General features: G+C 43.1%; 1 protein-coding gene across 1 annotated transcript in view; it reads right to left on the bottom strand.

Moving 5' to 3' along the window:
- Window positions 1-4,987: 4,987 nt before the first annotated feature.
- The window catches only part of Arhgef5 (Rho guanine nucleotide exchange factor 5), a 23,466-nt gene continuing 15,696 nt past the window's right edge, over window positions 4,988-12,757 (bottom strand). The window contains exons 9-15 of the mRNA XM_050164413.1: window positions 12,628-12,702; window positions 12,157-12,246; window positions 11,050-11,207; window positions 10,306-10,467; window positions 8,751-8,821; window positions 6,356-6,460; window positions 4,988-5,693 (exon numbers count right to left, since the gene is read on the bottom strand). Of these exons, the coding sequence (XP_050020370.1) occupies window positions 5,536-5,693; window positions 6,356-6,460; window positions 8,751-8,821; window positions 10,306-10,467; window positions 11,050-11,207; window positions 12,157-12,246; window positions 12,628-12,702 (819 nt within the window). The 3' untranslated portion in view covers window positions 4,988-5,535. The remainder of the gene's footprint in view (window positions 5,694-6,355; window positions 6,461-8,750; window positions 8,822-10,305; window positions 10,468-11,049; window positions 11,208-12,156; window positions 12,247-12,627; window positions 12,703-12,757) is intronic.

The following is a 12,757-nucleotide window of genomic DNA, read 5'->3' as shown; positions in this document are numbered from 1 at the left end:
CTTCAAACTTTTATGAAAACATCAAACTCTGCAGGCCACTTGCTGAAATCTCAGTGGAGAACACGGAGCAGTTTGCACCCGTAGCTCATAATTAATTGGCCGAGTGACTTTCAGCAAGTCCCTTTCCATTTCCAGCGCCACTAAGTGGCTCTACCAATACCATAACCAAGGTGTTAAAGATACAAGGGTCTTCCAAGTTTGTTTCTGTTTTTACCACCAATAGTGAATACTCTCACTCCCATCACAAGTTGATCTTAAGAAAACACCCAAGAACTGGCCTGATGGGTCCCATCTTGTGGTGGCCTAAGGTTTCTCTGTGACTCTATTCCACCACCGCTAATGGTCTGTTGGTCTTGGCTACCGTCCCTGAACAGTCTGAACTTTCTCCTTGGTGTGTGCGAGCCCCTGGGTCTGCGAGCAGATTTAGAATTTCCATATTAGTGCACGCACAGACTGGCTCCCGCTCCCCGTTTCCATTTGCATTGTTCGGGGTAGCTGCCTCTGAAACACTCAGGTGAAGTGCCAGGGAAATAGTTATCTGCTCATTGGTGTTTCATTTGTGGCCAGACTTGGCCCTGCCCTGTTGCAAGTTCTGCCCTCAGGCTCATGACTCATTCACCAAGCAACAGGAATCAGCCATCGCCTTCCTCACCAGTTGGGAAAAACAGTTTATAGCGCCTTTCCTCCCCAAATTCTGTGTTCACTGCCCACTGCCCACCCAGAATCAACATTCCCTGATCACCAATTGTCATTTCTTTTTGTAACATTCTGTGGTGATTGCAGCCTGGGCCCTCTTACAAGAAAGAAACTAGGGAAATTTCCACTCATAAACGTCATTTTAAAAATGGGAAGGCTGGGGGAAAAAATGGGTCAAAGGCTGTTGAGTATAAAGAACGTTCTAAATGTAAGGAAGTTTTTTGAATCCTGGGCTAAGTTTGGCCCTTCTTGCTAGCTCATTTGCTTGTAACCATTGACCTTTCCACACACCTAGGTTCAGAGTGAGAAGCTTACGTTAAGCTGCTGGCTCTGGTCTCTACAGTCATTCAGCTCCTGAGTCATGTTTACAGCTAATGCAGCTTTAGGGCCACTGGTCTGTGCTGGTGATCAAGCCAAGTCATCAGCACGTAAGATATTTACAGAGAGGTCTGAAAGCCAAGCCCAAACATGCACAAGTGTCTCACTGTGTCACAGGGAGGTGGATTAGCAAGGAGTCTGTGCAGGGCTGCTACACCAAAACACTGGCTTTCTACAAGCTGATCTGCAAAACAATTCATAATGGAAATACCACTAAATACTTAATTACATAATTAAATACATAATAAGGCTAATACCACTAAAACCCACACAGACTATATGGGTACCTCAAGAGAATGCAAACCACAATCAAGTTTACTTCTGGGAGATAAATATGTGTCATAGGAAGGAAGTCAGTACATGTAATCTATTTAGACTTTTGAAGACTTTTAAATAATATCTGTCAAAAAGCAACCATGGGGTGGGGCTGAGTGGTAGAATGCTAGCCTATCAATCAATGCTCTAGATTTGATCCTCAAAACTAAAAGAAAAAGGGAAAAAACAATCCCCACAGGCTGACGTTATCAAAAATCATTCTAAATAACTAAGACAGTAAGTAATAAGCAATAAAATGCTAAGTTCAGAGTTAACCTTAAGTGAAAGTGGGTGGTGAACATAACAGCTTGCTACACAAGCATCAGTAAAAACTGACCCAGTGCAGTGTGGTCAGCTACACAAAGGGACCAATGCAGAACAGGGTGACTTGATTCCAAGCTCCATGCCATTCCAGTTCAGATCTGTAAGCAGGTCTATGCATGATGACATCTCCCACATATTGCTTCCTTAGAAAAGCAATAGCTGAGTGCCATCCACGCTTCAAATGTGGTTGCTTTACACATTCTCATAAGCAAATGCTGGGTCTCTAAGCCACTGACATAACTAGGACTACAGCAAACTCTAAATTCTTAGAATCTGGAGAAGGTGACAATCCCTGGGTCTACACATGCATCAATTTCCCCAAATTCAACATCTACAGTAAATGTAGTAACTCACCCAAGAGGGATAACTCACATCCAGTTTTTTTTTTTTCTTTTTTAACCAAAGACTTAAATTAAGGACCATCTGTTACATAAAAGCCAAATGTCTTTTAGTTTTCCAGATTAGAAAAGAACAATCCAGTATATATTACATAACTGAAGAAATGTATTAAGTGCCCAAGAACCCACAGGGATGATCCCAGCTAGGACCTTAAGCAATAGTGAAGAGGGTGACTGAACTGGCCTTTCCCTGTAGTCAGATGATTATCTTAAATATTACAATAGAACCTTCATCCAACAACAGAGGGGAACAGAGGCAATGACCCACAGAGCACTGGACTGAGCTCCCAAGGTCCAGTTGAAGAGTGGAAGGAGTGAGAGTATGAGCAAGGAATCCAAAACCATGAGGGGTTCATCCATTGAGACAGTTTGCTTGAGCTAATGGGAGCTCACCAACTCCAAATGGACTGGGAGTCAACTCTGAAAGGGGTTGACAGTTGGGGTAGACTGAGGGGCCACTGATGAGGCCACTGGGATTTGTCTCTATGGCAATGTACTGGCTTCTTGGAATCCTATTCTCTTTGGATGTAAACCTTGCTTGGCCTGGATGTAGCAGGGTCAGCCTTGGACTTTCCACAGGACAGGGTGCATGGCCCTCTCTTGGGATTGGAAGGGGGTGGGGCGGGAGGGGATTAAAAAGAGGGGAAGGAGTGGGAGGAGAGGAGGGAGTGGGAATTTGGATTCATAATTTAAAAAAAAAAAGTAATAAAAAAAAAGAAAAAGAACCTATTCTCTATGGTGAATGCCTTGTTATATGCTTTGTTGACTCCAATGGGAGGCCTTATCCCTTCTGAGTGAAGACAGCGAGGAGTGGATAGAATGGAGGGGGAGGGGAGGGAACTGGAAAAGAGGGAAAGGAAACTGTGATTGATACGTAAGCAAGCAAATAAACAAACAACAAACAAACAAACAAACAGACAAACAAAAGAAATGCATAAAGCAAGCAGTTGTGTGGTGCTGGCACACCCTTTAATCCCAGCAGGTTGGTTTCTGTGAGTTCGAGGTCATTCTGGTCTACAGATTCAGTTTTAGGACAGCCAGGGCTGTAGAACAGAGAAACCTTGTCTTGAAAAACAAAAACAAACAAACAAAAACAAAAGAAAGAAAAAGAAAAGAGAAAAAAAGAACTCACAAAGACATTTTAAGCCCTCAGTAATTTTAAGCAATAAAATTAGACAACACTGCACATCCATCATGAAGAAAAGGGTTATTTTTACCCTAATCCCAGCACTCGGGAGGCAGAGGCAGGCGGATCTCTGTGAGTTCGAGACCAGCCTGGTCTACAGAGCTAGTTCCAGGACAGGCTCCAAAGCCACAAAGAAACCCTGTCTGGAAAAAACAAACAAACAAACAAACAAACAAAAAAAACAAACAAACAAAAAAAAGAAATACGACAGAACTTGCCTGAAATTTGCAAGGTTGCATATAACTTGGCCAGTATTAATTGATATATATACAAATAGTTTGGAATGCAGTTACCATAGCCATTAATAAGAATCCGCCATTAAATTACATATTAATATACATATCAAAGATATATCACTTTAGTCATTTTTATAGAACAGACTATGAGACTGTGACCCTATCAACTTAGCTTCCCTACAACTATCCCTGGTGGGGTACCTCCTTCAGCCAATGGTCTTTAAGAGACTCAAAAACCTACACTGGCTACTAACAACTGCCTTCAGCATCACCTCCAGGGAATTTGATGCCCTCTTTTGTATTCTGTGGATAACAATACTTATGTGCACATACATGTATGCTCACGCACACACATGTACATAATTTAAAAATAATAAAAATACATCTTATAAAAAAAGCTGCCATCCTGTCTAGTTCTCTCTCTTTTTCCTGCACTACACACTTTGAGGTTGGACTCTCGTTCCTGTTCTGCAAGGTTTCCCCTTTTAATAATGAAAAACCTTAAAGAGTAATTTTTTCAGAGTCAATTTGGGATTATATGAGTCGTGTTTCCCTCTTTATATGCATTTAGCATCATATCCCTAGTTTATTGCTCATGCTGACTCAAACAAAATGTTAGTCTATTTTAAAAAGAGGTAAGCAAGCTTACTTATATTTTAGAATGGATTAAAAAGGCAATGTGCTGTCAAAAGATAATCCTACTATTGTTATATCATCACGAACAAACTTTATTTCATTCTTTGGGCAAAGCTGCAATGCAACTCTACATTTGAGTCCTAATCATAAACAGAATAGAATGGCTAAAGAAGGACTATAATGGCACCTCTTAAAAGATGGCAGAATGGATGTCATGTATTGTCACATGAGGATGCTAAGCAGGGAAAGCAATTATGGTGACATTCTCTTCAACTGTTAAAGGCAATGTTAAAGGAGACGGGGGGAATGATCCATCTGGACAGGAATTTGCAGTGTGCTGACTGGTGCTGCATCTTACGTTTAAGGATCTGGACCGTTGACTCAGGGCGGCATGATAACTGCATTCTGGGACTCTTTCCACTGACTTTCACAAGGAAGACGGAACACCTAGCCTGACAACTTTATACTGAATCAAGTCACAACAGAAAGTCATAAATGCTCTGAAGAGCATTTGCTAAAACCACCCAAATTAGCCTATCTGTGCCTATGGGTATGGTGATTATTTGAACAGGCTCTCATTACCCACCAGACTCTTCTGATACCTTCTACGAGCTCTGAAGCCACAGCAAGCAGAACCACTGCTCAAGCTCCTACGGCTTTTTTGAAAACATCAGTAGCTGATATTGTCTTTGCTCCAGTTTGGCCTTTCATGACATGTCAAATAGGCTGGAGTTTTTTTTTTTTTTTTTTTTTTTTTTTTTTTTTTTTAATGAGTCTCTATTGTGAATCTTGTTCTGTGAGCGCTGAGTGGTCTGAGATGAAAACACTCAGAGAAGTGCCAAGTTTATTAGAGTGAGAGAATGCCACCCTCACATGCCACCAAGAAACAAAGACATCAGGGGCGCACGGCATGCACTGGGGAGAATCTCTAGATCAGAAGATACCCTAGAGGTCAGCAGGTTCACCTCCCACCTGATGTGCTAACCCCCATCCCGCTCTCCTGTGGGCTGAGGTCCATCTGGGAACACAGGTCCACAACCTCACATCCGGCTAGCTCGGAGTCTGAAGTGCAGCAGCAGATGATGTATACGCACCATCTGGTAGTGAGGAGTCCAATGCCTGGGCTCAGGCCCCACAGTCCCTTTTCCTATGAGAAAAGGAAATCCCAGAATCCAGTGCGAAGTCACTCCATATTCCCTACCAAGCACAAAATGCAAAGAAGTATTGGAGCAAGGGACTGAGCTAGCCCTGGGGCTTCCAGAAGACCAAGTTTCTGGTCCACAGAAGGCCTCTACAGCAGGTTTCTGAAGCCAACCATCTCCAGGAAGGCTTATTCATGAGCTCAAAAGATTCTTTCCCCAAATAGCTAGACTTGCTGTTCTACCAGCTGCAGTTTGGCAGTCTTGACTCGATGGGCTTCCTTGAGGTTCTGTGCACGGACCTCTGAATTTGAAATGAACTCTACTTGTTGGATTGGGAACCAGCCTTGCTCTCCATCTGAGAGCCTCACCCCCTCCAGCCAGCCTGCAGTGAACAGAAGAGGAAAGAAAAATTAGCTGCTAAGGGCTCATGCTAACGTCTTGAACCTTCCGGCCGAAAATTACCCTCCATCCTAAGGCTCAATGAACTAGGATCCTCTGACATGAAAAACCCAGTCTTACAGGGTGTGGAGATGGATGGGTCTTTTGACGTTCACAGCCAAACATTCTGGAAGTTTCTTCACTGCTATCAGTTGAATTTTATCCATCAAAGTATTGATTTATAACCTAATCCCTGGTACCTCACAATCTGCTCTTACTTGGGAATGAATGAAACTGCTGCAAATATAAAGTTAAAACAAGTTACCAGAGTCTGTCAACCAATCAGAATCAGTCTCCCTACAAAAAGGGTATTTCTATGCACACAGAAGAGACCATAAGGATATGTGCAGAGATTTGAGTTATGCAGCCACAAGCCATTAAAGAACTGCCAGACTGGGACATGGTAAAGCTGGATCATTCCTAGAAGCTTCAGAGGAGGCTGCTGATACCTTGATTTGGGATTGCTCACCGCTAGGACCGTGAGAGAAGAAATTACTGTTGCTACCAGCGGCTTTTTGCACTTTGTTGCCACAGTCCTAGAAAGCTGGTGCACCTCTCTGCTGCCCCTGCTGACCACCCTCCTGCTCATGGATTCTTCCCCCTTACCATCACTGCTTTGCTGAGTCACCATCACCACATCAGCCTTCTCTAGAGCCAACTCATCATTCTCTCGGGGCTTGTAGGCTCGGAGGCACTGAACTTGTGGGGAATCTTTGGAAGAGTGAAGAAAGGTTAGGAGCAGTGACTAGGGCATGGATGAGGAGCTGTGAGGGAAGGGTGGAAGGACTGAGGTAGAGAGAAGCTTGGGAGAAGTCATTGGGCCCATACTTTTAATCCCAGCACTCAAGGAGGCAGAAGCAGGTGGATCTCTGTGAGTATGAGTATAGCAAGTCTAGGTCAGCCAGGGCTACAGAGTGAGAACCTGTCTTTAAAAAGCAAAAACAAAACAAACAACAACAACAAAAATCCACAAACAAAAGTCAGGAAAAAAAAAAAAGGTTTTAAAAAACCCAACAAAAACAAAAGAGGTGATTAGAAGAAACATCTTCATTATCTATCTACTAGGGATCAAACAAGCCAATTAAGAGAAATATCAATACAGGAACTAATTTTTAAAAAGTCTTCTCTGGGGAAGATGGCTGGAAAATACCTCGTGACCATATTTAATTACTCATGGTGACAAAAGCCCGAGGTTCGGCTGAAGACCCAGCTGCGCTCTGAGATATGCGCTGACCTTTAGGTTTTTAATGGAGTTTGAAGTCCTTAGAACTGACGGTTGGAGAGGAACCATGTATCCCTTATCCAACTGTTTTATGCTCGTCTTTTGATCCAAAGGGAGCAATATATAGTATGCTCTAGTCAAATAAAAGTGAGCATGGTCTGGAAGCATAGCTTTATATTGTCATGAATGACGCACTCCACTGTGGAAGAGGTTACTCCTATGGTTCCAGAACAAAAACTAAAATATGAATCAATGTGTTTGCCAATACACTGGTGGGGTCCTCTGATAGGCAGTTATAGCAGAGAGGAAACATCTCTCCTATAGGTTGTAGACATCATCTTAACAGACTTGGCTTTAGGGCTGGTTAAGTTAATGATGGTTTATCAAGTTTAAAAATACATTCCACAAGTTTTATCAAATGGTCACAAGGATGTCAGGCCAAATATAGTGGTTGTTAATAAAGGCTATTACTGTGATCAAAGATGGCACAAGTTAATTTTGGCTCGTGGTCTGTGATATTGCATCTCTGCAATCACAAATTTCAAGTCTAATGGTCACTAGGATCTTCGGTACAAACTCAGAAGTTAGTTGACAGTTTTTCCAACAAGATCCAAAATTGAAGTCTGAGAATCTTGCATAATTTTCTTCATTGTACCAATAAGAGACTCCTCTTCTTAAAAGCAGCCTTCTACTATTAGACACCCTTATGTGCCCTGAATTCCTCTTGCCTTACTTTCCTCGTCTGTAATTGATCAAGATGATAATTTTTTGGTTTTGTTTTGTTTTAGGAGACAGAGTTTCTCTGTTGCCCTGGCTGTCCTGGAACTGACTCTGTAGACCTGGCTGGCCTTGAACTTAACAGAAATCCATCTGCCTCTGACTCCCTGAGTGCTGGGATTAAAGGCACATGCCACCATCACCACCCAGTGATCAAGAGGATCATTGACCAAAGTGATTCATGAGAAAATTCTAGAGGCTTGCTTAGGAGCCAGGTAGCATTTCCACAGATCGTAATTAAGTTCGTGCTAACACAGTTCAGAGGATGCCTGCCCTAAACAACCACAGAGGGGTTTGTCTTTATGCTTTACTTTGCTGTCCTGATTTGGCAAAGAATAAACGAGGTGATACATTATTAATAGTGCAGTTTTCTCTAAACCTCAGCATCCTCTTGCAGCCACAGGAAATGCTGCCCTCTGACCTGCCATAAATGAAGCTAACCAGTGGGCTGTACCACAAGCAAACAGTACTGAGTTCAGTTGGGTTCTCCTAGATCCTATTCTAAGGATCATTATACTCATTTGTTCTTTTTACCCACAAAAGGCCCAGTGTTCCTTTGATAGGCCCTGGGCTCTGGCTATCCATCTGTGCTCTGGGTAAGCAGCCTCAGCTATCATGCTGTGGCCAGACCAAATCTGTGTTGGTCTTTTCTTCTCAAGGCCGTTGCAGCTACACTATTTCCCCTTGTTTCCCTGTGACATCTTCAATTGGTAAAACTAAGTCAAAAATCACAGCAGATAAAACTTAAAAGGAATATCTATTTTACAAAGAACAAACATTTGCCTGAGGCAGTGAATGCATGAGGAAAAGGACTGCCATGGTGAGCGACAGGTTTTACAGATGTATAACAGGTGTTTAAGCTTCTACCGCCAGCAATCTACCATAAAATTCCGAGGAAAAGCAATAAACAGAAGCTGTTTAGTTACCATTTGGTCCACTCTACCCTTCATCCAAAGGAAACCACAGATAGACACTGCCATTTTCTATTACAGCCGTACTTACCATAACACTCAAGCAGGTCCAGCTCCTCTCTGGGCATGGCCAATGCTGAGATCCACCGAAGCTTTTCACTTCTGAAAACAAAAACCAAAAGAAAGTCATAGCATCAGTTACAGTCTACAGTCTGGAGACATAGGCTGAGGGCCAGTGGTAGAAAAGGCAAGTGGCTACCAGGACGTGTCTAATTCAATGACTCCCCTGCCTGGTTGGAAACACCGAATGACACTGTACTATGTGTTAGTATGTCTTGTTTATCCTTCCTTTCTCTCTTCAGGTATATCTTCCACAAAGAGTCATAAGGTGAACTGTCAATCATACACATGAACATTTTCCAGTGTGGAAATCATACCAACCAAAACACTCATCTGTTTACATATGACCACTCTGCATGTCTCTTGATTCTCACTCACCTCCTTTCAATTAAATATCTAAGATGGAGTCAGGCAGTGGTGGCACATGCCTTTAATTCCAGCACTCGGGAGGCAGAGGCAGGCAGATCTCTGTGAGTTCGAGGCCAGCCTGGTCTAGAAGAGCTAGTTCCAGGACAGGCTCCAAAGCTACAGAGAAACCCTGTCTTTAAAAATCAAACCCTAAGATGGAAATGACTATTTAATAATAGGTAAACCAAGGAACTATATCCATGTCATCATTGCTATTATACTATAGTATGACCTTAGTCTAATTTTGTGATCATCTGAAGGTTTTTATATCGTCTTTTCCTCTGTTATGTACCTAGGTTATTGAGAGTGACACTTTCACTTTTCCAAAATGATGTTGCCCAAAGCTCTATATGACTATTTGTCTCGGGTGAAATCCAAAATACAAACTCATGTACTATTTTCTCTGTTCCATGAATGGAGATAGGGACCATTGATCATTCTTGAAATGTCATCCAAGGAACCAATCTGAAAAGCATTCACATCATGCAGAGTCTTAAACCACAGAGGTGTTTAACAATTGAACAGACTACCTTTTCCTGTGTCTCATGGAGCTCCAGGAAAGCTACTGGGTATTCTTCAGTGTGCAGCACTGTGTGCGATTCTACAGTTATCATTAAACTCTCAACACAGTATGTATCTATGATTGTTTCATGTGTTTATTATCATTGGAAAGATTGCAACTCATATTTCTTAGCGCTATAGATTTCTCCTCAATGGAGGATAAAGCTAAAAGATTGAGGGAAAGCAGAAAGCATTCAAAATGGCTTCTATCCACATAAGTGCCCAACAGCCTTGATTCTGGGTTACACAGATGAACTGATCTCTCAGAGATACAGATACAACAATCTGATTCTCTGCTCATTCCGTACCAGTGCGAATCCCTCATGATGTATCACAGACCTTGTGATTTCTGAGTAAAGACTGTAAAGTAGATGTTAACACAGTGGCAACTTTACATGTTCACTGCACGCTGAATCTCCTTCAAGTCACTGCTTAGCTATAGGGCCTTGGGTTCCTCCATGAATGATCCCCACGCCACAAGTGTGGAGGCCATGCTCTGGGGATTTTCTCTGCCCAGGGACACCCATCCCCAACTCCTGTGCCCAGCCCCATCTTACTGAGTGTCAGTGCGGAAGAGGAACTCAACTTGGGCTCCCTGTGTGTTCTGCAGCAGGAACACACGGAAGAGGTTCTTGTTAGCCCCATGCAGCTTCATTTCACACTTCTCTCCTCGAATGGAGGAGAACGGAGCATGGTCAAATACCAGGAACCGGTTGCCCCTACAAAATGTTAAGTCTTTTAAGTCTGATTCTATAGTTTGTACTTCACCCTGACCCTCATAGTCTTAGACTCAAACTCTCTGCTCTTAATTTCTACATACTGTATTCATATAAAATCCATACAAGGGCTTCAACTTGCTCTCAATACGACAATCCCAGTGTCTCAAACAACCATTTACAGCAGTTAGTGATATTCACCACTTTAAGGAGCTGAAGACAGAAGAACCAATGTTAACTTTCTAAGCTCCGAAGAACCAGAGTTTAAACTCTGAAATTAGCCAAGTGGTTGTATTGGCTAATATGCTGGGCATGACTTAAAGAACAGATAAACTTATTTAAGATGGTGTTTCTTTGCTGTGGTTTACTCATGTCTATAACATGGGCCAGGTTCGTTTCTGTGACTTCATGATGTAATTTGGTATCATTAACACCCCCCCCCCCCACACACACTTCTGTTCTCTAAGCTATGACTCATGACTCAGACTGTGGGTTGTCTAACTGAGGAGGGATCCATTAGTAGCAGTGTCCCTCTAGCCCTATCCCATTCTTTCGTATGCCCTGCCTCCCATCCCAGCCACTGACTCTCGGGGTCGGGACAGCAGAAGACAGTCATTGAAGAGATGCAGGTGGACTGGACGAGTCGTCAGTTTCCTCCTCAGCCCTGGGGAGGTACTGAACTCAAGGGCCGTCAGCTCCCCACTCTTCACCAGCCATCGAGACTGGGAAATCAGCGGAAAAATCTATAGGTGGCGAGGAGAGAAAAGGCAGGTCATGAGCTTCCTCTCAGTCCTGCCTGACCTACCAAACACCAATTCTAGATCTTCCCTCTTGCTCTTAACCAACCCATCCAGATTCTGTGTCCCTTGGAGCCATCTAACTACACTGCACTGGTGTGTGAATCCTGTGATTCTGATCGAATGGGGATGATGTGGGAGCAGATGTCTATGTGCCTAAGGAGAAGATGTTAATGATCAGGCAGGGCACAACACCGCATCATTAAAGTCAAAGGATCAGGGGTAGTTATGTTATCTGCTCTTTCCTTAATGATGGCATGAGCCAAGATATGCAGGCAGAATCGAGCACGGAGCTGAGGGTAAGGAGATCAAGGTGGGTCTGCTGGGAACTGGGGCCTGGGTAAAGAGTCCTGGTAGAACTTAGAGAAGGACTACCTTTCCCTTCTAGGGAAAAGATGGTATCTGTGATGCACTGGAATTTCAATGCTGGAAATCCATTTTATATTTGTTTGGACAAGAGGTTCTGAGGCTTTTGACATATTGCTTTGATTAGGTTAAAAGTGATCTGATAAAATATGTGAGTCAAGCGTTATTCAGCCCTAAATTCTTATATAGCCTTATTCTGGGAAATTCCTTCTGTCCATTTACTGACTGTTCCTCCTCCTCCAGGAACTACTGTCACTCCCCCTTTTCTCATAATCTTGGCAGTTTCCTTATGTACAGTCAGATACGTCTATTGATTTACATCCTCCAAAGGTAATAAATCCACACATGGTTCTATGCCTCCACCTATTAACAAGGCTTATAAACTAAAATGATCATTTGCATATTCCAGAAATGAAGAGAAGGGCAGCTGGAGGCTGGAGACGATGGAAACAAGAAGACTGTCAGGGGATGGTGTGGAGGACAGGCTAGAGAGACTCATAGGCAGGGAGGTGTGCCAGGGACAGCTCACTTTGCACTCAAACTCAATCTTCTGGCTCAGGTAGATAAGCTCCTCTGTCCGCCGCATCCTCTGCACATTGCTGTTGCAGTCCCGGATCAGCTGAGAAGAGATCAGGGGAAGGAAAGGGAAGATCATTGTGTTAGGGTCTTGAGCTTTAAGGCCCATGAAGGCCATCTGGAAAGATGCCTGCAAACTTCGGTTTTTTCTAACAAGCTAGAGGAAACAGCATCAAAGTCATGTTTTAGGTTGCTGAAATTCTCTACCTGATATGAGGGTGCACACTGGGATAAGGGACTGTGGTATTGGAAACATCGTTGCTAGATATGAAATGTGAAGAAATCAATACAGGGCATGCAAGGAGGTTGGCTCTCCTCTTAATCTGGTCCCATGTCTGATACTTTCTTCAGTCATGAGTACCAGGAAGGGGAAGACTTATCCCTAAATGAGTTTTATCGGTTATTGGATGTGATGACCGCCTACCTTCTCCAAGGCATGGTGTGCCTTTGTGGCCTCTGCCTCTTCTGAGGAGCCAGGCTGGGTTCTCTTCAGAATGTTCTGTAGAACAAATAGTTGACAAGAGCCAGATATGAGGAAGGATGGCTAAACAGGA

This window comes from Alexandromys fortis, unplaced genomic scaffold (genome assembly GCF_014885135.2).
Source record: "Alexandromys fortis isolate MF-2015 unplaced genomic scaffold, M_Fortis_MF-2015_v1.1 scaffold_133, whole genome shotgun sequence".
NCBI lineage: Eukaryota > Metazoa > Chordata > Mammalia > Rodentia > Cricetidae > Alexandromys > Alexandromys fortis.
The sequence above is the reverse complement of the archived record's forward strand: the minus strand, read 5'-3'. Positions and strand labels throughout refer to the sequence as shown.